The sequence below is a fragment of the Heptranchias perlo genome, chromosome 9 (genome assembly GCF_035084215.1).
Source record: "Heptranchias perlo isolate sHepPer1 chromosome 9, sHepPer1.hap1, whole genome shotgun sequence".
NCBI classification, from domain to species: Eukaryota; Metazoa; Chordata; class Chondrichthyes; order Hexanchiformes; family Hexanchidae; genus Heptranchias; species Heptranchias perlo.
In genome coordinates, this window is record NC_090333.1 from 72,510,426 (window position 1) to 72,535,054 (window position 24,629).

At 41.7% G+C, this 24,629-nt stretch overlaps 1 protein-coding gene across 1 annotated transcript in view; it reads left to right on the forward strand.

The window, feature by feature from the left end:
• astn1 (astrotactin 1) overlaps positions 1-24,629 on the forward strand; it is a 2,273,142-nt gene that overhangs the window by 336,347 nt on the left and 1,912,166 nt on the right. Inside the window, exon 2 of the mRNA XM_067989612.1 lies at positions 23,960-24,147. Coding sequence (XP_067845713.1) covers positions 23,960-24,147 — 188 coding nt within the window. The remainder of the gene's footprint in view (positions 1-23,959; positions 24,148-24,629) is intronic.

Here is a 24,629-nt window from a genome sequence, read left to right on the forward strand (position 1 = left end):
AAAATCATCGAGCAGAAATTGATAGCCAAGTTCCGCACCCATGAGGATTGCCTCAACCGGGATCTTGGGTTCATGTCACGCTACATGTAATCCCACCAGCGAAAAAAAAGTTAATCTGTTTTTAATACAACTGGACATTCTCTCTCTCTCTGCCTTTCGGGTCTCTTTTTCTCTCTGTCTGTGTAATCTGACCCATTGTGTATTCAGTATACTGGGATGTAATGTTTTCTGTGGCTAACCTGTCTGAACACCAATGACACCTTTGATTGCTGTGATCGTCTCCCAGCTTAATATATGCTATGCGATTTTAGAACCCTTCACTCACTCACCTGACGAAGGAGGTAAGCTCCGAAAGCTTGTGATTTTCAAATAAAACTGTTGGACTATAACCTGGTGTTGTAAGATTCCTTATAACTGAACAATGGAAGACATGTTATTTCTATAAGTAGATTCAATTTAGAGCCCTTGGTGATTGATGGCTTGGCAAGCCAAATCCCAAGCACACAGAAGTTTGTCTCTTCCTCTCCATCTCTCAATGGAAACCGTGGCAGCTCATAACAGATAAGCTAGCTTGAAAGTGAATTTAAACCTGGAGGGTCAGTGGAGTTTGTGTCTGTTATTTTCATGGAATGAGAAACAGTAAGAAATTGATAGATCTCACTGTGAACACTGTATTCTTTACATTCATGAACATTTATGTAAAAGAAAGTCAATTTGCTGTTATGCCTTGTTTGCTAGAATACTCTCAGTAATTTAAATACATTGGGTATTGCATCCTATGATAGTAAAGGTTATATTGTTAGGTAACTTGCAACAGAATCATACAAACGCCAAACATTTGAGATATCCTTGAGCAAGCGTCTGCAGTAAGACAGTGCAAAGTATTAAATTATGTTCCAATCTTACTTTGGGAATGCAAAGTTGGTGCCTTCAATAAGCTGGGTAATATCCATTGTATGTTCATGAGATCTGCCCCGAATAATTGGCTTTATTTGACATGCTGCAGGAAACGATCACTGTCTTGAAGAGAGGTGGTAGTGAGGGGAGAAAATTGATGGGGAAAAGCAGAAGAAAAATATGGTTTAAGTGCTGGGTCACAGATGGCAGTAACATACCAGAAATGGTGTTAAATATGCAGCAACATCACCACAAAAAAGAGAATATAACAGTACGGGCGCTAAATTGGGCCGTGTAGTGCCCATTGTTTTGGCGCCACATGGCCTCTCTGGCATCCAAGATGGCGTCTTGGATGCGCATGCACGTTTCGAGCGTGAAGTGTGCCGGACGCCATCTTGGTATAGGAGTTTGCGCAGGCGCAAATACCGAACGCTGGAAGCATGTAAAGTAGGGAGAAAATGCGTGCAATCAGTGTGCAACGCTGTTTTAAAGTGATACACACCATTTTTGACCTTAACGCTCAACTCAACGCATAGTCTTAACCCCGACCATCTGAATGTGTCTTACAGCACCTGAAGGACTGTCCACCAGCGCTGTTTAAAGGGGCCATGCAAGTGTTGCAGGTTAGTTGCTGGACTATTGCTTCTGGCTGCTGGTGGAGTAGGGAGTATTTTTTGAAGCTCCCTATTCTTACTGAGAGTTCCTAGACTACATTTGAGAGTGGTTTGGCAGGTACTGCCTTACGGGTTGGAAAGTTACAACCATGGTTGAACAACATTCCTGCCAACCATGGGCAGTCTACTTGGGCTTCCACTGGACATTGAGCATGACTGGGAGCATGCAGAGAGGCCACGCCCAACAGGTCAAGCTGCGAGGAGATGGAGGACAAGGAGGCGCAGGGCACTGAGCTGAAGGCCTTACCCAATGAGGGCCTTCCGGGACCAATTCTCTTACCTCAACATGACCGAGGAGGATTGCATCCGATGCCTGAGGTTCACCAAGGAAGCTGTGACTGAGATCTGTCAACTGGTGAGGCCATAACTGCAGCCTCAGAGCAGGGCGAGGACAGCATTGCCTGTGGCTGTGAAGGTCACCGTGGCAATGAATTTCTACAGCTCAGGAGCATTTCAGGCCTCTGCTGGCGACATATGCAACAACTTGCAGTATGCAGTGCAATGCTGCATAAGGGAGGTCACAGACCCACTGTACCAGATGAGAAACAGGTTCATCACCTTCCCTCTCCACAGAGGCAAGCAGGACGAGCAAGCACTGGGGTTCGCCCACATTGCTGGCTTCCCCATGGTGCCAGCCGTCTTCATCAACTGAAAGGGCTTCCACTCCCTCAACATGCAGCTGGTGTGCGACCACACACATCGAATCTTGGAGGTCGATGCCCGCTACCCTGGGAGCAGTCATGACGCCTTGGTCATGCTGCAGTCCAATGTGCCAGCTACCTTTCACCCGACTCGGCAAGTCAAAGGCTGTAGCAGTCTGGCCTGGCTGGCCAATAGGCAACAACAGGGGTACTGGCAGAGTGGCAGGAGTGGGAGCAAGAAGGCTATCGTCCTGAGAGAGGACAGCAGGTCCAACTGCCATGGCGCCACTGCCACTCACCTGGGGTGGCGCCTCAGCAATCCTGGTGATCAGCTGGAGAACAGATTGCTGGAGTGCTGTGATGCCCTGGAAGCCCCGTTCCACAATAGTCCCCAGAGCCACGATAGCAGCAGCCTGAGCTTCCAAGGCAGCAGAGTGAGCTGCAAATGCAGCAGTCAGACCTTGGATGGCAGATGTTTGTGCTGCAATGGAAGCTGTGACATCAGTCATCAGACGCTGCATCATGGTGGGTTCCACAGGTGTGCTGATGGAGGTGACCACTCGTTCCATGTTGGAAAGGATGGGCTCCAAGCTCTGCGCAAAGCCCTGTGCCAAGTTGGAGCTGGACTCCTCCATGCCCCTTCTCATTGTCCGCAGGCTTTCTGACAGGTTTTGCAGTGCCCCAAGCATTTGTTGGTGTACGCATTATCAGCCGTCTTCTGTAGCCTGGCCCATCGAAGTCCTCATCTGACTCCTCTGCAGCAGAACTAGTGAGTGACCTCGCCCTCCGGCGAGCTGGCACCTGTGGTATCCGTTCCCCCTGCCTCAGCTCCTGCACACTTGTGCTCAGTGTCTCACCACGTGCAGATCCTTCCTCTGCCTAACCTCTAAAGGACACGCAGTGTTTCTCTCTGAACTGGTGGAAGCAAGTGTCAGATCAAGTGACGGTGTGGCTTCCGAGTCTTCCTCCTCCTGCTCCTTGGACGGTGCCGCCAGGTGTTCTTGGGTATCTGCAATGACAAAGGGAAACTGCATGCAGCAAGACCTGGACAACATCCAGGCTTGGGCTGATAAGTGGCAAGTAACATTCGCGCCAGACAAGTGCCAGGCAATGACCATCTCCAACAAGAGAGTCTAACCACCTCCCCTTGACATTCAACAGTATTACCATCGCCGAATCCCCCATGATCAACATCCTGGGGGTCACCATTGCCCAGAAACTTAACTGGACCAACCACATAAATACTGTGGCTACAAGAGCAGGTCAGAAGCTGGGCATTCTGCGGCGAGTGACTCAGCTCCTGACTCCCCAAAGCCTTTCCACCATCTACAAGGCACAAGTCAGGAGTGTGATGGAATACTCTCCACTTGCCTGGATGAGTGCAGCTCCAATAACACTCAAGAAGCTCGACACCATCCAGGACAAAGCAGCCCGCTTGATTGGCACCCCTTCCACCACCCTAAACATTCACTCCCTTCACCATCGGCGCACAGTGGCTGCAGTGTGTACCATCCACAGGATGCACTGCAGCAACTCGCCAAGGCTTCTTCGACAGCACCTCCCAAACCCACGACCTCTACCAACTAGAAGGACAAGAGCAGCAGGCACATGGGAAAAACACCACCTGCACGTTCCCCTCCAAGTCACACACCATCCTGACTTGGAAATATATCGCCGTTCCTTCATCGTTGCTGGGTCAAAATCCTGGAACTCCCTTCCTAACAGCACTGTGGGAGAACCTTCACCACATGGACTGCAGCGGTTCAAGAAGGCGGCTCACCACCACCTTCTCAAGGGCAATTAGGGATGGGCAATAAATGCTGGCCTCGCCAGTGACGCCCACATCCCATGAACGAATTAAAAAAAAGGTTGAGTTGTGGAGTGGGGAGAGGAGCAAGGGAGACGTGTGTGCTGACAGCATCTGCAGCACGTGAGTCAGAAAAGATTATGGGAGGAGGGAGATGTGGAAAAGGAGAAGGAGCATTAGATATGCAGAGACTCCCTTCATCGGGACCTCCAGTGCTGCAGTGAAGGCCTGCCCAATGATCCTAAGCACTCTCTCTTCTGGGGGGATGAGGACGTGTATACCTGCCCGTCCGCCCTCAGGTCCCTCCCGCCGCCGGCTGTTATGCGCCACCTTCTCCTGCAAGACAGAGGACAGTGTGTCAGTGAGTGTCCTGCAAGGTGTGTGAGTGATGTGCCTGTCGTGGTTGACTAGCTGCCAGTATGTGTGACTTGTGAGTGGTGGTTGTGTGGCCTGTAAGTTTGGTACTATGTGTGGGTGAGATGCAGCATGCCGAGTGCAGCATTGCATATGAATGGGCAGTGTTTGTTGGTGGGTGGTTGACGGGGGGTGTGATGCATGGAGCAGTGGTGCAGTTGGTAGGATGTGCCACTTGACACTTGCATTCACTCACCTTGACCACTCGTGTCAAATCATTGAATTTCTTTCGGCACTGCACCCATGTGCGTGGTGCAATGCTCCTGGCATTGACTTCCTGCGCCATAACCTGCCAATGCCTGCGGAGCTGCAGTCTGGAGGGTCTCCGGCCACCCTGCGGGTTCATGTTGGCCCTCCTTTCGTCCACGCCTTCCAGCAGCGCCTCCAGAGCATCATCAGAGAAGCGTGGCGCCCTCTCTCGCACGAGTCCTGCTATTCTCGTGGCCATCTTTCCCTCCTCCAAGTAATCTGTGTACCTGCCATTTGAAATGTGCACCTACATCTTTAATGAATGCAGACTGCTGATGACGTGCGCTGTGCATGTCCATTTCCAACTTCCTCATTCTCCATGCAGCCTCTCAGCAGCGCCGGTTGCACTGGCTGCACGGAGATGTCATGATAATTAGCAAGAGCACCAAGTTCATATGCTGCCTGCGTAGGGTTCATCGGGCGCAGGGTATTAGCACATCACGCTACCCCCCACCCGAAAATGACCCTTATCGAATTTTTCCCCCTATATGTTGAAACAAGATATATACATTTAAAATGTAAACATTTGAAGTAAATGAATTCAGTTGCATCTGGACAATTGAGAACGCAACAATATTTTTACCGAATGCCAGTGGAATATCAATGGACTTTAATTACATAGGTCATGTAGTGTAACTGAAGAAACCTTTGTACATGTATCACTCATCGTGCTCTCAGTATCTTTCCAGTATCTACTGTGTGCAAAAATCTTAGTACAAATTTGATACAATCAAATTCTTCATTCAGAAAAGTTACTGCTAATAGTGGGGATGAGAATATATGGAATCATACAGCACAGAAGGAGGCCATTCGGCCCCTCATGTCTGAGCTTGCTCTTTGAAGAGCTCTCCGATTCGTCCTACTTTCCTGCTGTTTCCCCATAGCCCTGCAAATTTCTCCTTTTCAAATTTTTATCCAATTCCCTTTTGAAAGTTATGATTGAATCTACCTCCACCACGTTTTCAGGCAGTGCCTTCCAGATCATAACAACTCGCTGCGTAAAAAAAATTCTTCTCATTTTTCCTCTGGCTTTTTTGCCAATTATTATAAATCCGTGTGTGTATATATATATATATGTATACATGTGTGTGTAGGGTGGGGTGGTTGTTGGTTGTGTATCTTTCCACTTGGCCTGGCACTTGTAGCTGAGAGGATGGGTGCACGGCTTTCTGCCAGGGTTCCACAGGCGGAGTTAGGGACCCATTGTGGGTGTGGCTTGACTCTCCTTACCAATTTTCCATTCCTCTGTGCAGCCCCCACTCAGCACTTTACACAGTTTTATTGTTGCAAGACATTGGTATTTATGTTGGTGCTTATTTTACGGTCTGTGTTTATTTTCCTACAATTTTGAGTGTTAATAGTATCAGAATATCACTGGGACTCGGGGAAGGGTGTGAAATTTCAAGAGGGAGCTGGGAGATGATTGGCGAAGAGGAGGTGAAGGAACCCAATTGATGAGGACGTGGGGGATTGGGAAAAACAGGCCAAGCAGGGGAAGGAACAGGTACTGTACCAAACCAGGGAAGTATACAAAGGTGGTTTGTCCATTTACAAGGTTTTTCAGGAAGGCGTGAAAGGTGACATAATTCATCAGCATATATACTTACAAAAATATTTAACAGATCAAAAAAAAAATTTCAAGTGGGAGAATCAATTTATTAAGAGGGTATAGTCGGTATTTCTCTGACAGTTACAAGAGAGCAATCCAATTGAGCAGCTCTGATGGTGTCTATATGGAGGCTACCAGCTAGCTCTCTGAATTAGAGGACAGTAAACTAATCAAGGGATTCAGGTAGCGTGTGTGTGTGTGTGTGTATATATAGCAGTCCTTTGTGTAATATATGATCTACTGTGTGTTAATGCTGCAATAGTCTTATCTAACCATCACTAATGCTTACATTTTTGATTAATGTATTAATGTTGGGAAATAAAACAATTTCCACTTTTGCCAATCACAGATCAGCCAATTCATGGATTTGATAGAGTAAACTGCTCCTGTTCTGCCCAATAATGGGCCATAATTTGCTGTGGCAGGGCATCTAACGGTATCTGCAGTTAGTTAGACTTGCCCTTGCCCATTTAGGTTTTTAATGTTTTTGAGTGGCAAGTTGCTGAAAGTGAGGTGATAACGTCGCAGCAAGGAAAATGGGGCATCTGGGACCTAAGAGAACAGGGCAAGCAACTGTGTATCTCCTTAACCAATCAGATTGAAGGATTGTGAAATTAACAGCACAAGGACTGAGAAGGAAGTGTAAGTTAGAATGGGTGAATTTAATGTCAGCAAAGTTGAAGCAGTGGCAGTATGGATACAAAATTGGTTAAGTGACAGGAAACAGAGAGTAGTGGTGAACAGTTCTTTATCAAACTGGAGGGAGGTGAACAGTGGTGTTCTCCAGGGGTCGGTACTAGGACCACTGCACTTCTTGATATATATTAATGACTTGGACTTGGGTGTACAGGGCACAATTTCCAAATTTGCAGATGACACAAAACTTGGAAGTGTAGTGAACATTGAGGAGGATAGTGATAGACTTCAAGAGGACATAGACAGGCTGGTGGAATGGGCGGACACGTGGCAAATGAAATGTAACGCAGAGAAGTGTGAAGTGATACATTTTGGTAGGAAGAACGAGGAGAGGCAATATAAACGAAAGGGTACAATTCTAAAAGGGTTGCAGGAACAGAGAGACCTGGGGGTAGATGTGCACAAATCGCTGAAGGTGGCAGGACAGGTTGAGAAAGCGGTTAAAAAAGCATTTGGGATCCTGGGCTTTATAAATAGAGGCATAGAGTACAAAAGCAAGGAAGTTATAATGAATCTTTTTAAAAAAAAACACTGGTTCGGCCATAACTGGAGTATTCTGTTCAATTCTGGGCACCACACTTTAGGAAGGATGTGAAGGCCTTAGAGAGGGTGCAGAAGAGATTTACTAGGATGGTTCCAGGTATGAGGGACTTCAGTTACGTGGATAGACTAGAGAAGCTGGGGTTGTTCTCTTTAGAGCAGAGAAGATTGAGAGGAGATTTGATAGAGGTGTTCAAAATCTTTAGGGGTCCAGACAGAGTAGATAGAGAGAAGATTTTCCTATTGGCAGAAGGGTCGAGAATCAGAGGACACAGATTTAAAGTAATTGGCAAAAGGACCAAAGGCGACATGAGGAAAAACTTTTTTACAGAGCGAGTGTTTATGATCTGGAATGCACTGCCTGAGGTGGTGGTGGAGGCGGATTCAATCGTGGCTTTCAAAAGGAAATTGGATAAGTACTTGAAGGGAAAAAATCTGAAGGGCCATAGGGAAAGGGCGGGGGAGTGGGACTAACTGGATTGCTCTTGCAGAGAGCCAGCATGGGCTCGACAGGCCAAATATCCTCCTCCTGTGCTGTAAACCATTCTATGATTCTATAAATCAGGTACAGAAAGACCAATAAAGTGAGGGAAAGAAAGATTGGATTAAGAGAGACAGAAAGGAAAAGTCTAAAAAAAAAATTTAATTTTAAATTTTATATTTTTATAATCTCCAACAATTAAAACCTGAAGGAATGAGACTCCAATAATAGTTAATTTTCAGTGCCAAGGTTGACTGAATTAATAGTTATTGCGTCGTTAAAAGGGTATTTAGACTGAAATGACGACTTAACTTTCTGTGGCAAGTTTAGTTTGTATCTATCATGGAAATAAAGCAACTTCACGCCGTTCAATGTATTTCAATGGTCTGAGGCAGACAGCGAGATGTCGTTTTCACAAAGCTAACAGTGGAGTGGTGCGTCTCAGACAGCAACTTTTGGATTTCCGCATTTAACCACGCATCTGCCCTCGCTTGAAGTTAATGTAGTATTTGTGCATAAATAATGGCGAGTGCCATTAGCCTCACTATAATTTTGACAGCAATTTATGGCCCATTATCTCAACTTCAGAAGAGCACCCTTACTGTTCCAGAGTAGCTTTTCCATTTCTGAAGAAATTGCTGGCAGATTTGTGTAATTTGTGAACATTTTGACCTCAAAGAGCTGGAATGATATAGGTGACTGCTGATTCATGATTGTGTGTCTGATGTGCTAGCAGCTGGGTAAAAATTCACACAGTCCCAACTGGACTGCCCTCCCACCACTTGAGGGCAGCAGAGAGTTGAAGCAATGGTGGGAAAGAAATAAAGCAGGTAAAATTATTTAAAATAAATAACAAACCTGTAATTTGGTTAGTTTAGAAATGTGGTTAATATATAGATGACTGGACCCAGTAGTAAGAGTCAAACATCAACTGTCCACTTTCTGAAGAATGCACAGTAGATGGGTCTTCCTTGACTTGAAAGAGTTGGGGTATTCCTTACCATGCTGTTCATTATATTTATGGTCAAATGTGTTACGCAGGGAGAATTGGGTTGGATTTTCACAACAGATTGGATACTGTTAAAAGTTCTTCGGGAGCCTTCTTTAACTATGCAACTGAAGGCACTAATGATATTAGGGTTGTTATGGATGATCTGTCTCAAATTCTCTATTTGGAGACTGATGTATTTGTTTTTCCAAGGCATGTGGCTGTAGCATAGCATGTCATTTTCAAGATGACTGTGTTGCAGGAAGTTAGACACTGGCCTATCACCTTTGGGACCTGGGTTAAAATCCATTCCATACTGATGGGATGAAAGTCTCTCTCAGCTGGCTGTAAGGGTCCAACATGAAATGGGGTTGAGCAGTCACAATCTAGTTGCTGGTAAATATATGCTTGCAGAATTCAGCACTATTTGGCATTAATTGGCAATTTTACTCCGAGCCTACAAGTGTGCTGGTATGGGAAATGGGAAAATGTCACACTGGTGCAGTGGGGGATGTTCTTCTGAGGAACAGTAAAATTAGCTTTCCTCCCCGTCTATGTGTGATATAACTGATTTGGGAGTGCTTGATGTGGACACAGGACGCCAGTAATGGAAAACATTGCATTCTCCAGCAGTAACATCCTTAAGTTTGAGCACAAAAAAAGTCGATAGAAAGTCACTTTCTTTTTTCTCTTGTTCTTCCTTCTCCTCGTTTTTTTCTCCATTAAGTGAGTTGTCAGCAAGGATTACATTGAAGCTGGAAAAATTGTTTCTTCTTAGCCCCCAAAATCCTTTCCTTGAACATTATTAAGATTGATCAATTGATTGGCAGCCAGAAGATGCGATTGAAGAATACTCAACCCTGGGGCTTCAGCTTGAATCTGATGATCATGCCGACCAGCAAATTAAAAACATTTCACTAAATCTTGCCACACCAATTTCAGACAATATTATACGTGAAGTTATATATCATTCCGTGCTCCTCAATTACACAGCGTGCACAATTTGCTAAATAATTAACAACATTTTTTTCATTGAAATATGTAATTATCTCAATTTATTTTGAAGATATTGTTGTTAGCGTTGAATAGAACATTAATGCTGTGGTGGGAGGTGGGTGCGAAACATACGCTTGCCTGATCCGGTCGAAGCCTGGCATTGCATGGCTCTGACGCGCTTCGTGCGGCTTTGGAAGGTGTTGCTGGTGCCATCACCTCAAAGTATGGAAGTGACAACTGTCTCAGCTACTCATCGATAAAAAAAAATGTTAATTTCTCGGCATTTCACTTTTTTTTTGTGACTAATACTGTACAAAATACATGATCAACATTCGCAGTTTGATTTTTTTTAAAAAAATTGAGCGTGGCTTTCCCGCCTGCAGCTCGAGCGTTTGAATCTCCCGCCTGCAGCTCGAGCGTTAGAATCTCCCGCCTGCAGCTCGAGCGTTTGAATCTCCCGCCTGCAGCTCGAGCGTTTGAATCTCCCGCCTGCAGCTCGAGCGTTAGAATCTCCCGCCTGCAGCTCGAGCGTTAGAATCTCCCGCCTGCAGCTCGAGCGTTTGAATCTCCCGCCTGCAGCTCGAGCGTTTGAATCTCTCGCCGGAAACTTGAACGTTGGCAATGGGTGAAACGGCGAGGCTGTACCATTTGTTAGAGGGGAAAAAGTAATCTTATTGCCACGGTATAAGGAAGAAGCTGAGGGACCATTGGCATATTGTCTGTCAACTGAAGAGAAGCTGAGACTTTAAAGCCACCAGAAACTGCGAGACCCCTCAAAAACCTTTGGTGCAAGATTGAACAGTCTGCCAAGGTTCTTTCAGCCGTTTCATAAATGATTTACCACCAGTGCAGCCAATATAAAAAAAATATGTTGGGTACTGGAAACAAAAGCCTAGGCTAAGGAGCGATGCCCAACATAACATTATTGCTGTTGGGATCAGTGTTATGGACATGCCAAAAGGACCTCCATGAATTAAAAAACTCATGAACAAGGAAAAGCCATTCTGTTCACTGAGCCTCTTGCTTCCAAAGTAATCTCGTGCAATTTATAATACTTTATCTAATATCCAAAAGAGATGAATAATCACAGGTAACATTTCAAAGACAAGCTAGTATGGAATTTCTGCTTAACCCTCTTAAAATCCAGTAAATCTCCTGGATAAATAATCTAACAATGCAATTCATTATACTCAATCCTGACTTGTTTTGTTCTGCAGATGATATTTTCATGGTCCCTATGATTAGTGTTTCATCAGTTGTTACAATTAACCTTATTGCCTTCAATTTTGTTCTTAAAAAGCAGATGGATTAAAATCTGGTTAAAAAGGTTAATCAACCTAGCATTAATTGCTTTTTCTGGAGTCTGACATATACCTACATCTCTGTTTGAAGCTTGTTGATTTTCTAGCTCTGTCATTTACTTATGCAATGACACCTTAAGTTAAAACCCTACTAATATCTACATTATTGATGTCTTTCAGAAGTTTAAAGATCTAGAGAATATCCCAACTCAATTTTCTTCTCTCCATTGGAGACCAGCCCAATTTTGTGAATCTCTCTTTCTAATTTAAGTCCTGGAGTCATTCTTTTCACGTCTCTGAAATCTTTCCAATGCATCAATTTCTTCTTCAAAGCAGAATGTTAGAAATTGCTTACAGTACGGTAAATATGGCACTACCAATGAGTTGTATGGATTTAAAAGAAGCTGTCTGACCTATAAACAAATGCTTTCAAGATACAATCCAGCACTTGATTGGCCTTAATTGATAGCTTCACAACAACAATTTTTTTTGGAGGCGATAAATAGTTAATAATCACATCGAAATCTTCCCTAATGAAGTCCAGGTGTCATGTTCCCTGCACAATTTACATTGCCTTAGATTTAGCCACATTAAAAGCCATCTGCCATTCCTTATCTCAATGGTACTTAGGCTAGGGCAAATTGTGGCCTACCCCTTTAATCTGTTGCTCTTAACAGACTTGTTGCTCCATGTGTCTCTTGATCGCCATTCCTGGATTTCAGTATATGCCACTGGGTAGAACAGTCCACTAGGCTCAGCTGTTGTTTGGACTCCAATATGAATCACTGGGTGGAACTGTCACTGGAAGCCCAGCAGGGCATTTCCCCCTAATCCTTCGGCATTGTGAAATTTAGTTGAGAATGTCCTTCAGCAAACAACCTTGTCTTATTTCTTACAGAACGTTATAGCATTTGTTTTGTAGATTGCACCTTGTCAATCTGTTCAGGATATTGCAACACCTTTATTTAATGACAGCAGTGCAATAGTTGTCAAAGAGAATAACAGGATTATTCTGATGAGACCAGAAGCATTGTTTAAAGTGATGTCAAGAAGGTTTGATTTTCAGTTGCAATGACTAATGCCTACATTGCCAAGCTATGTGTATATTTGTTTTGAACTAAGATTTTGCTTGAAGATTACATGCGGAGAAAAGCTTTTGGAGTCCCATCTGCTAAAATTTCGTGGGTCTAGGAAGTGAGCATGGGAAAATCAGTACTTCCTTTTCCCCCTTTGCCTCCATTTACTAATCTATCATGGAACTTTGATCTCTACTGAACTAGTAGGAAACTCACAGACAATAGGGCCCACTGAAGAATAGTATGGAACTCAAACAGGACACGTGAATAGGTCTTCGAGGAATTTGGACCCAGATTGCATTGTGAACTCCCAAAGAGAATGCCTTTTCAACGCACAATGCTAAAGAGTAGCATTTTGATTGTCAAAATTCATGTACGAGCTCTTAACATGCTTGTGTTATATACTACATTCCTATGTACACTATTTTTATGCAGGTGTAACCCATTTAAAATCAATAGGATAATGCCTGTGTAAAAATAGGACTTGCAGAAATGTAGTCTGAGAGCATTAAGTATTTGTACATGACCTTCACTGATTGGAATTTCTACCTTTTTAGATAGCTTAAGTATAGTCACTGTTGTTATGTAGGCAAATATGACAGCCAATCTGTGCACCGCAAGGTCCCACAAACAGCAGTAAGATGAATCTGTTTTGATGGTGTTGCTTGAGGGATAAATGTTGACCAAGACACTGGGAGAACTCCCCTGCTTTTCGAATAGTGTTATATGATCTTGTAGTCCAGCTGAACAGGTAAACGGGACCTTTTTATGTCTCATGCAAAAAATAATTACACCTCTTGACAAAGCAGCACTCCCTCAATACTGCACTGAAGTAACATCTTAGATTGTGTGCTCAAGCCCTGGAGTGAGGCTTGAACTCACAACCTTCTGATCCACAGAATTGTAATACTATTTTACCCGCACAGGCACCGTGGGCCAAATGGCCTCCTTCTGTGCTGTATCATTCTATGATTCTTTGAATACTCAGGTAAATAGCCTGAGAATTATATCTATCACTTTACAAAACCTACTTACGATGCAAATAATTTTTTTCTACCCTCTCTAAAACCTCATTCCTAATTATTTAAAATTAAAGTATTTTTGTTCTGCCTGCCACAGTGTATTTTGAATATTCAAAACTTAGTTAAGATGTAAGTAATTTGTGTTTTTCCCTCCCTCCTTCCCCAAAACCTTATTTCTTTTAAAGCCCTCAGTGTAACACTGCCCAGGAAAGATTTTTTCATTGCTGAGTCTCCGATGACCAGCACCTGAATAAGTGGGCACTAGCCATGATCTGTGCCTGACTAATTGGCGAGTTGTGGCCACAATGTTCAAAGTATCTCAAAAACATTCTCCTCCAACCATAATGCAAATATTAGTCAAAAACAGCAACAAAAAAAATAACCATCAGCTGAAATGTTTTACTTAATGGCTTGAACCAAATAAAATGCTGGGAAAAATTAAATCTTTTATTTCTGATATTTAGTTTTTCACTACTTGTATTTTAATTGCGAATTTTTTTTTGTCTAGTTGTCACAGTACGCTTAGGGTATTGTAGTTCTACAGGCGCAGACTGAATCTACAACCCTCATGATGCCTCTCTCTGTCACATAACAATTTGACTCCCAATAGCTAGAAATGTCAGTACCCATGGTCCAAATGAAATTTCTAACTCAAGTCCCAGGCTTCAAACAAAAATCAAAGTCTATGTGGAGAAACATCTTGCATATTTGGCATTTCTAATGTCTAGATAGCCCATATTTATAGGTACATTTATTGGGTTTTTTTGTGAATCGTGTAATATTTTTGTGTTTGCTGCTTTTGAAATGTTCATTTTAGATGTATGCACTCACCTGAGTGATGAATATTGTGACAAGCAATAGCATATCAACTGCCCGTTATGAAAAATAAAATCGAGCCGGGTGTATAAGGGGTGGCCGAGCTGATACCACTCATATTCCAACCCGCCAAAATTGAAAGTTGCACCCATTGTGTGTAAATAGCTCACTTCCAACTCAGCCTGACTAAAGCCTGCCACACTGGGTTTGTATTTGCAGGTTAAGAGGGACAACAAAGGAAATTTCAGAGGAGCAATTAACCGAATGTAAATTAATGAACCAAGTCCACAAAAACCGTTCGTTTATAGTAAAGTGTTACTTAAGTCTAAAGGCAAATACAATATTGTGCAACATAGGATTTAGAATCTCTTTGTTCTTTGTTCTACAAATCTGTGAAGTTGGAATCTGGAAACCTGGAGCAAAGTTTCAGAGATATCCATGTGTGATTCATTCCCCTTTTCCATTGACATTCCCAAAACTTAACTGACCAGGAAGACCAGCTTTATGTGTTTGAGGCCACCCAGTTCTGCATTGCTTGTTGAGAGATGAGATTGTTTTTTCACTAAATTGCTTGAAGAGAGAGTGTCACCATCTGGATGCATTAAAAAAAATCACAGAGTTAATAGGGAGTTAGTTCCTCTCGTACGTTGGTCACTCTTCCTCCCTCAGCCAATAACACAAAAAACTGAGATACCGATCTTTCTCTTTTCTTCCTTTTTCTTCCCTTTTTTTGCTTTCCCTTCCTCTTTACCTTTCCTCTCCTCTTTTTTTCTTCCTTTTTTCCTTTCTTTTCACTACCTTTGTATTCCTTCTTTACTCTCCTATCCATTTCAGTATATTTAAAATATTTTAACAAGTGATTGCTGATGACATGATTGGAATTATTGGCTTGAAAATGCTGACACAATAATATCATACAGTAACAACATTATATAAGCAATACCATGCAATAAACACATTGTGCAACTTAATAGAGGAAACCTACTTACAGTGACAGCATATTTAGCATGACTGAAACCACAGCATTGTCCCTAGAGTAGCTTAATATTGAAATTCATCTCCTAACAATAGCCATATTCTGTCAAGCTCACAATTCAAAGGACATCTCCGGCATCAGTTGACTTGACATGGAAAGCACGTTTACAGTCCAGCTCAATAAGCAAAGTACTATTTCACAATTTATGTTGAATAATATGAATATTATATTATATACTGCCTGTTCAGATGATGTGTAAATCTGTAAGGTTTATACATCATTGAACTGTATCATTTTTCAGAAGCTACAATATTCCCCCATTTACTCCCATGGGAGCCTGTTCCGTTAGTTGAACAGTGGAGAGGATCATTTTATAAGAACATAAGAAATAGGAAATTTCCTGTTAAATGTACAATTTTGCAGTCTATACCCCCACATTCTCAAAGTTACAGCTGTGAATCTGATACTTCTTCATGTATTTACCAGACCTAAACTTGTGTGAATGTCATGCTCAACACCAAAAATTGCCAGCATCAAGCTCTAAACTACTGATTCTGCTGTGAACTTGCATCTACTAAAAACTGATTGGCTAAGATTGCCCTGGGACTGACTAAATTCATCAACTCCAGACAGAATAGAGTGACATTCAATTTTTAAATTGATGAAATCCAACCAAATTGGATTGATGTTGTACAACTAGGAGAGGGAAGAGGCTTTCATCCTATCAGTCTGACTGCATTGAAACCCAGTTCCTAGAAGTGAAAGAATCGAGGTCTATCTCAGTGTCACCTAGTATCTTCCTTCTCCTTTATAGATTTTAATGATCCAAGATACTTTCTTTCTAATTTAATATTTTGTATTCATGACATGTATGTGCTTAACATTGGGTTATCACTGTATTTTAATAGGGAATCCAGCTGAGGAGAAACGATTAACAGACTGCAAGCTGAAAAATAGATCCTTTAAGTTTTTTAAACATTCTTGAATTATTCTATGGCAACAAATATAAAATAATCTTTATCCAAATAAACAGGTTTTGTATTACAACAGACTTTAAACATTCTTTTAACTGTGCACCTTAAGTATATGCAAATATGGAAGTTAATGGTCCTCTTAGTTGGAATACACTACATGAAGTAATGAATTAAAATGTAACTAACTTGTTGTCCTTTCAATGCGCTATCATTATATAAAGGGATCACTTGAAGTCAGGCACAACCTTTTTAGAGAAGTATCACTGTATAAAAATTACCGGAATAGTGTTCCTGACGCAAAATTGAATCAATCTCTATTTGCCTGTACTTTTACTTTTCTTGAATTTCAGTTCAAGAATTGATTATAGTTTTCTGCTGTCAGCATGTGTCCATTTGGAATGGGATTGAGACTGCCTAAATTTATTTCATGTAACACCTTTAATTTGGAGATTCTTGTCCCATCAAGCTGGGCTGGCTTTTACACAAAATCCAGCCCATAGTGATGGGACAAAAATCATTGAGCCGACAGCACAGAAACAGGCCATTCGGTCTATGCCTGCGTTGATGCTCCACACGAGCCTGGATTTGAACCCAGGTTGTCAAGGTAAAAGGTCAGTGTTTGAGCCACTGCATCGCAAAGTTCCTCAGTCCATCATTTCCATTCTACGTGTAGTTGGGTTGAGTTTCATTAGTCCTATGCCTGCATGTTTCTCCATTCTGCCTGCAGTTAGAAATTTAATAATCCAAGGGCTGGTTGTCACTATTCTACTTGCGATTGGAATGAGTTTCATTCATTCTTGGTCTGCCTGTAGTTGTGCCGAGTTTAATTAGTTCCAGCTCTGCTTTGCTCATGGTACCAAAGCACCTCTGTGTGGATGAGTTCAAAGCCACGTTTGTGATCACTGTAGGTATGTGCTCGTTTCAGATTGTCCCTCCCCAATAAGTTAAAGTACTTCAAAGATACATGGCAGACTGGTCAAAAAAGTAAAAGCCCATGGGATCCATGGGAAGTGGCTAATTGGATCCAAAATTGTCTCAGTGGCAGGAAGCAAAGGGTAATGGTCGACGGGTGTTTTTGTGACTGGAAGGCTGTTTCTAGCGGGGTTCCGCAAGGCTCAGTACTAGGTCCCTTGCTTTTTGTGGTATATATTAATGAATTGGACTTGAATGTGGGGGGCTTGTTCAAGAAGTTTGCAGATGATACAAAAATTGGCCGTGTGGTTGTTAGTGAGGAGGAAAGCTGTAGACTGCAGGAAGGTATCAATGGACTGGTCAGGTGGGCTGAAAAGTGGCAAATGGAATTCAATCCAGAGAAGTAATGCATTTGGGGAGGGCAAACAAGGCAAGGGAGTACACAATAAATGGGAGGATACTGAGAGGTGTAAAGGAACAAAGGGACCTTTGGAGTGCATGTCCACAGATCCCTGAAGGTAGCAGGACAGGTAGATAAGGTGGTTAAAAAGGCATACAGCACACTTTCCTTTATTAGCTGAGGCACAAAATATAAGAGCAGGGAGATTATGGTAGAACTGCATAAAACATTGGTTAGGCTACAGCTTGAGTACTACGTACAGTTCTGGTCACCACAGGAAAGATGTAATTGTACTAGAGAGAGTACTATAGAGAGTACAGAGGAGATTTACGAGGATGTTGCCAGGGCTGGAGAATTTTAGCTATGAGAAAAGATTGGATAGGCTGGGTATATTTTCTTTGGAACAAAGGAGGCTGAGGGGAGATTTAATTGAGGTATATAAAATTATGACGGGCCTAGATAGAGTCGATAGGGAGGACCTATTTCCCTTAGCAGAGGGGTCAGTGACCAGGTGGCATAGATTTAAAGTAATTGGTAGAAGGATTAAAGGGGAGCGGAGGAGAAATTGTTTCACCCAGAGGGAGGTGGGGGTCTGGAACTCACTGCCTGAAAGAGTGGTAGAGGTAGAAACCCTCAACTCATTTAAAAGGTACCTGGATGAACACTTGAAGTGCAGTAACCTACAGAGCTACGGAGCAAGTGCTGGAAAGTGGGATGAAGCTGGATAGCTCTTTCTCGTCCTGCATGGACATGATGGGCCGAATGGCCTCCTTCTGTGCCGTAACTTTCTATGATTGTATACAGAAGAAACTGACTGTTATCCATGAAAATACAGAACAGAATGCTTTCTTTTAGTTTTTGGTCTGGGATGAATGTTGCTCATCACATTGGAATGTGGCTGTATGAATATAATAGGCTGCAAAGCATGTTAGAACTGGTGTGTTCTTTTTAATTCCACTTAGTTCTTTTAATTAGATGTGAACAGATGTTGGTGTGTTTGAATTTTAATTAACATTAATACTGTACAGGGTTTTTTGTTAATGATTGCATTCAGTGTTGCTTGTCTGGAGTGTAGTATTTTTCTATAATTTATTGTGTGCAGCCTGGCTATTGTTGAATGATGATGCTGGCCATTAATATAATTATCTTTATTGTTGCAGTAATTATGAAAAATTCTGAATACATTGGCAAAAATCAGGGTTATACACTGATAACAAGATAGGAAACAACATTCAAAATATGTCAAATAACAAAAAGAGTTCTTCCCCAAATAAAGTTATCAATTTAAGTTTTATTCATTAAGCAAAACTAGCCCAAAATACATCTTGCCCTGGATTATATTCTTCACTTGTCCTGAGTAGGATGAATGATTTAGAATGTGGGCATCTTTACAAATCCAACCTTCTTTGCTTTGTTGGGAGAGGGGTGGGGCGAAGAATTATGATGAGGCAGCCCTAAGAACTGACTTTCTGATCATGCAATTGAGGTTCAAGCTGAGGCAGATACTGCACTACTGATGCCACTAGGTTTCCCACAGCAGACTTGTATTTTTGTTTTCAACTTTCTCCACTCCCCTTTTGTAAGTATTGACAGATTCTCAGGGGCTAACAGCCTATCTACTTCACTCAAGTGACCAATTTAAATGTACAATCCCAGATAGTGAGTGTCAGAAAGCAATTTAACTATAGAGGGCATCAGAGTCAAGTCCAATATGCCTCACCCAATGTTCACATGCATTTTGGACCTTCACAGAATTATAGAATAGTTACAGCACAGAAGGAGGCCATTCAGCCCATCAGGCCAGTGCCAGCTCTTTGTAAAAGCAATCTAGTTTGTCCAAATTCCCCTGCTGTTTCCCCGTAGCCCTGCAAATTTTTTCCCTTGAAGTATTTATCCAATTTATTTTTGAAAGCTATGATTGAATTTGTTTCCACCACCTTTCAGGCAGCATATTCTAGATCATAACTACTCGCTGCGTAAAAGAGATTTTCCTCATGTCGCCTTTGGTTCTTTTGCCAATCATCTTAAATTTGCGTTCTCTGGTTCTAGGAACAAAGGAACAGGAGTAGACCATTCAGCCCCTCATGCCTGCTCCACCATTTGATAAGATCATGGCTGATCTGTGATCTAGCTCCATATACCTGCCTTTGGCCCATATCCCTTAATACCTTTGGTTGCCAAAAAGCTATCTATCTCACATTTAAATTTAGCAATTGAGCTAGTATCAATTGCCGTTTGCGGAAGAGAGTTCCAAACTTCTACCACCCTTTGTGTGTAGAAATGTTTTCTAATCTTGCTCCTGAAAGGTCTGGCTCTTCCGCCAATGGAACAGTTTCTCTTTATTTACTTTATCTAAACCCTCATGATTTTGAACACTTCTATCAAATCTCCTCTCAACCTTCTCTGCTCTAAGAAGAACAATGCCAGCTTCTCCAAAATATCCACGTATCTGAAGTCCCTCATCCCTGGAACCATTCTAGTAAATCTTTTCTGCACCCTCTCTAAGGCCTTCACATCCTTCCTAAAGTGCGGTGTCCAGAATTGGACACAATGCTCCAGCTGTGGCCGAACCAGCGTTTTATAAAGGTTCAAGCTTTTGTACTCTATGCCTCTATTTATAAAGCCAAGGATCCCGTATGCTTTTTTAATCACTTTCTCAACCTGTCCTGCCACCTTCAAAGATTTGTGTACATATACCCCCAGGATCTCTGTTCCTGCACCCCCTTTATAATTGTATCAATTAGTTTATATTGCCTCTCCTCATTCTCCTTGCCAAAAGGTATCACTTCGCACTCCTCTGCATTAAAGTTCATCTGCCATGTGTCCGCCCATTCCACCAGCCTGTCTATGTCCTCTTGAAGTCTATTAGTATCCTCCTCATTGTTTACTACACTTCCAAGTTTTAGGTCATCTGCAAATTTTGAAATTGTGCCCTGTACATCCAAGCCCAAGTCATTAATATACATCAAAAAAAGCAGTGGTCCTAGTACCGGCCCCTGGGGAACACCACCGTATACCTACCTCCAGTCCGAAAAACAACGTTCACCACTACTCTCTGTTTCTGTCACTTAGACAATTTTGCGTCCATGCTGCCACTGCCTCTTTTATTCATTGGCTTCAATTTTGCTGACAAGCCTATTATGTGGCACTTTATCAAACATCTTTTGAAAGTCCAGATACACAACATCCACCGCATTGCCATCATCAACCCTCTCTTACCTCATCAAAAAACTCAATTAAGTTAGTTAAACACAATTTATCTTTAACAAATCTGTGCTGGCTTTCCTTTATTAATCCACACTTGTCCAAGTGACTATTAATTTTGTCCCGGATTGTCGTTTCTAAAAGCTTCCCCACCACCAAGGTTAAACTGACTGGCCTGTAATTGCCAGTAATTGTTATCCTTACACCCTTTTTTGAACAAGGGTGTAACATTTGCAATTCTCCTATCGTCTAACACCACCCCCATATCTAAGGAGGATTGGAAGATTATGGCCAGCACCTCTGCAATTTCCACCCTTACTTCCCTCAGCAACCTAGGATGCATTCAATCCGGACCAGGTGACTTATCTACTTTAAGTACAGTGAGCCTTTCTAGTACCTCCGCTTTATCAATTTTTAGCCCATCCAATATTTTAACTCCCTCCTCTTTTACTGTGACTTTGGCAGAATCTTCTTCCTTGTTAAAGACAGATGCAAAATATTCATTTAGTACCTTAGCCATGTCCTCTGCCTCCATACGTAGATCTCCTTTTTGGTCCCTAATCGGCCCCACCCCTCCTCTCCCTACTTGTTTACTATTTATATGTCTATAGAAGACTTTTGGATTCCCATTTATGTTAGCCAGCAGTCTATTCTCATATTCTCTTTGCCCCTCTTACTTCCTTTTTCACTTCTCTTTTGTATTGTCTATATTCAGCCTGGTTCTCACTTGTATTATCTGTCTTAAGCACCCTTTTTCTGCTTCATCTTACTCTCTATCTCTTTTGTCATCCAGGGAGCTCTGACTTTGGTTGCCCTACCTTTCTCCCTTGTGGGAATGCACCTAGACTGTACCCAAACCATCTCCTCTTTAAAGGCCGGCCATTGTTCGATTACAGTTTTGCCTGGCAGTCTTTGATTCCAATTTGTCTGGGCCAGGTCTGTTCTCAACTTGCAATCCATCACTGGGCTGGATTTGAACCCAGGTCCTCAAAGTGAAAGGCCAATGTCTAACTCAGTAGAATCATTCAACAGTAGCCATAAGCGAAAATGCTAGGTGATTTCCCCCTCACCCCACACTGCCTAGCCTAAAGATGTAGAAACCAGTTGTGTGTCCCACTACTGTTCTGGCTGAGATCACCTAACTTGGCACTCACTGACACTTGAATCTCGCTCTTCAGGTTTATATGGTTTCATGTTACCTACTGCGTCATTGAGGAGCAGCAGTCTTATATATCTTTTTTAGAAAAAATAATTGTTTTCTTATCATTTAAATTCACCATACATGAGTAAATCAAACTCTCACTGTGTCATGACACCAGATTTGGCTGAAGCTTGTTTTTATAATAAATCCTGCCCTGTAACGCATTCCATAGACAGTTTGGGGGTTTATCTTCATTATGTTGTTTAATAAATCTGAGCATGTAAATTCTAAAATAGGTTGATGTCTTGGGAGTGCCAATTCTAGAATCCTTTCTGAACAGCTGCCAGGAAATAGAGAATGACAAATAGATGGCTTTCATCTTTATATGACCATAGTTGGTAGTTTCAATAATAGGTTGTGTAAAGTGGTTCAACTACAACTTTCATTTGTAGGCCAAGAGAAATATCTATAAAATCATGAACTAATGGGAAGGATTTGAAAATGATTCTGGGGCAATTAGTCTCACCTTTTTGTCAGTAATTGTCATTTCTTCTGATCTCTATATGTGCTACTGTGTGCAGTTTCTTTAATCTCTCACCAATTTTCTACCCTTTCCTCCTCTCCTGTGCTTTGATTCTTCAGATGCCGGGTGCCCTTGGTACCTTGCTCAAGTGGTTATTATTCATGTATGAGTCTTGATGATGAATGTTGCCAGGTGATTGAACTGTGGTGCAGCACAACAGAGCCCAATCTTATCTTTACTCAACCTTCATATGGGCACATTTCCAGCACGAGTAACTGGTAGCGATCAGGAATGGATACTCGGGCAATTGAATTTGTGCTCAGTCATTCTGGATCCCAAATAGCAGAATCTGCTGATTTTTGTTTCATTCTCCCTTTATTTATTTGTCTGCACCCCCCCCCCCACCAACCCCTTTTTTATTTGGAGCTCATTTTTAACATAGAAGCTGCTTATGATAGCCAGTCGGTCCACTAGTTGCTGATTTTTACTGAGTACATTGTCATCTGCATAATTAAAGTTATTAAACTTTATTTTTCCAACTTGAAAGCCTTTGAGGACTATTCCCATAATAATTTTAGAATAGGTATTGAAGGAGTATGAGGAGAGAATGTATCCTTATTTTACACCATTCTCTCTGTGGCATCCTGGAGTCTTTTGCATGCTCTCGTGGTTGCACTCTGTTTTGGAGTTTTTTGAGGCCTCTTATGATAGTTTTGGAAAATCACTTCTGTTACATTGTGCCCTGTAGGATTGTGAATAATCTACTTTGAGGTTTCAATAATGTTAGAAATGGAAAGTAGCAGAATGTGTGAAACAGCATAGGAATGATATGTGTATCTTTTATGGGGATGTAACTCTGCACCAAACTCGCAATTTTCAACGCATGGACGGATCTCAGTACAGAACTGATATTTTTGGGTTAATATTGGTACACCAATCTTGAACTAGATGTAAACATTTATTTTATTATTTATACATAGAAGGTAATAAATGCTTCATTTGATAATGAATTGAGAATGCGCAGTTAGCTTTGCAAAACAGAAGGTTGACATATTAGGGTATATACAAAGCAGAAACTATACTGTCCTCAGTACAGAGGGGAACTAGAGGATCTGTTTGTAATGTATTAAAACGAGTATTGGTAAGTTGATCCGCAGCCCAGCAATGTGCCTTAGAGATGTAATTCATTTGACGGATTCGGGTGTATGGTTAATGTTCTACTTATTACAATAAAAAATTCTGTCATGATTAAATATTTCTTGCTATTATAGGAATATTATTCATGATAATCGAACCAGACTTTATTATTTCACGATTTGGGTTAGACAAGGAGCTGAATGAAGTATGTGAGTTCCCATTAATTCCAAGCTCATCTAGTCTGTAATTTGAAAGTTCAATATCTTTTACTTCTTTTTGATTGAACTTTAATTGAAGTTCAGGGAAGCTAGAAGCTTCCCTTTTGTTCAAATCAATAACCAAGTTACCATGAGTATAGGGGACAGATTATATATTATTGTATTAGCTGAAGTGTTATATTATTAAATTTGAAATTGCTTTCAGCGTGCTTTGAGCTTTTCACTTTCTTCAGTGAAATTTCAAATCAATATGTTTGTTTTTCACAGAAATATCTGGCTATGCTGAAGAGATCCCCCATGTTCGCTGGAGGCAGCAGTGGTTGGAGAATGGGACCTTGCTTTTCCATGTCCACCATCAGAACATAGCTCATCGTTTACCAGGCCTTATCCCAACCATTTACTCTCAGACTAATTCTGCTGAGGAGGAACTCCGAATCCTTCACATTTCTGTGATGGTCAGTTGCTTTAATTTAATATTTTCTTCTATTTTGATTTTTAAAAAAAAAATGTTTTCAACTATTTTGCTAACTTCTTTGAACTTAAATGTCTCAGTTTATGTACTTCTGAACTCAGACAAATGAGATATGTTGATTGCTCTGTCTTTGATGAAGCATAGAAATTGGTGAGTTGGTTTTCCATGCCAATCGTGATATTGCAAAGAGGATGTTCAGGGGATTGGTGCTTGCAAAGATCAGCAACAGTCATATAATGAACAGGTTTCAAGTATTCCTTTCCAAATTAAGGGGTTTAGGCATTTGGGTCATCAGTGCTTTTTTCTTATTGTTGATGAGGGGTCGTGGAATTAAAACATAAATAAGCTACCTATACACCTCAAATCAGAAAGAATTGTGTACTGGTCTTCTGTTGCTGTATAAATTCTTTCATGTTGGACCAACTTGGTATTGCTCCATCACTGAGACTTTTCTAAATTTGCCAT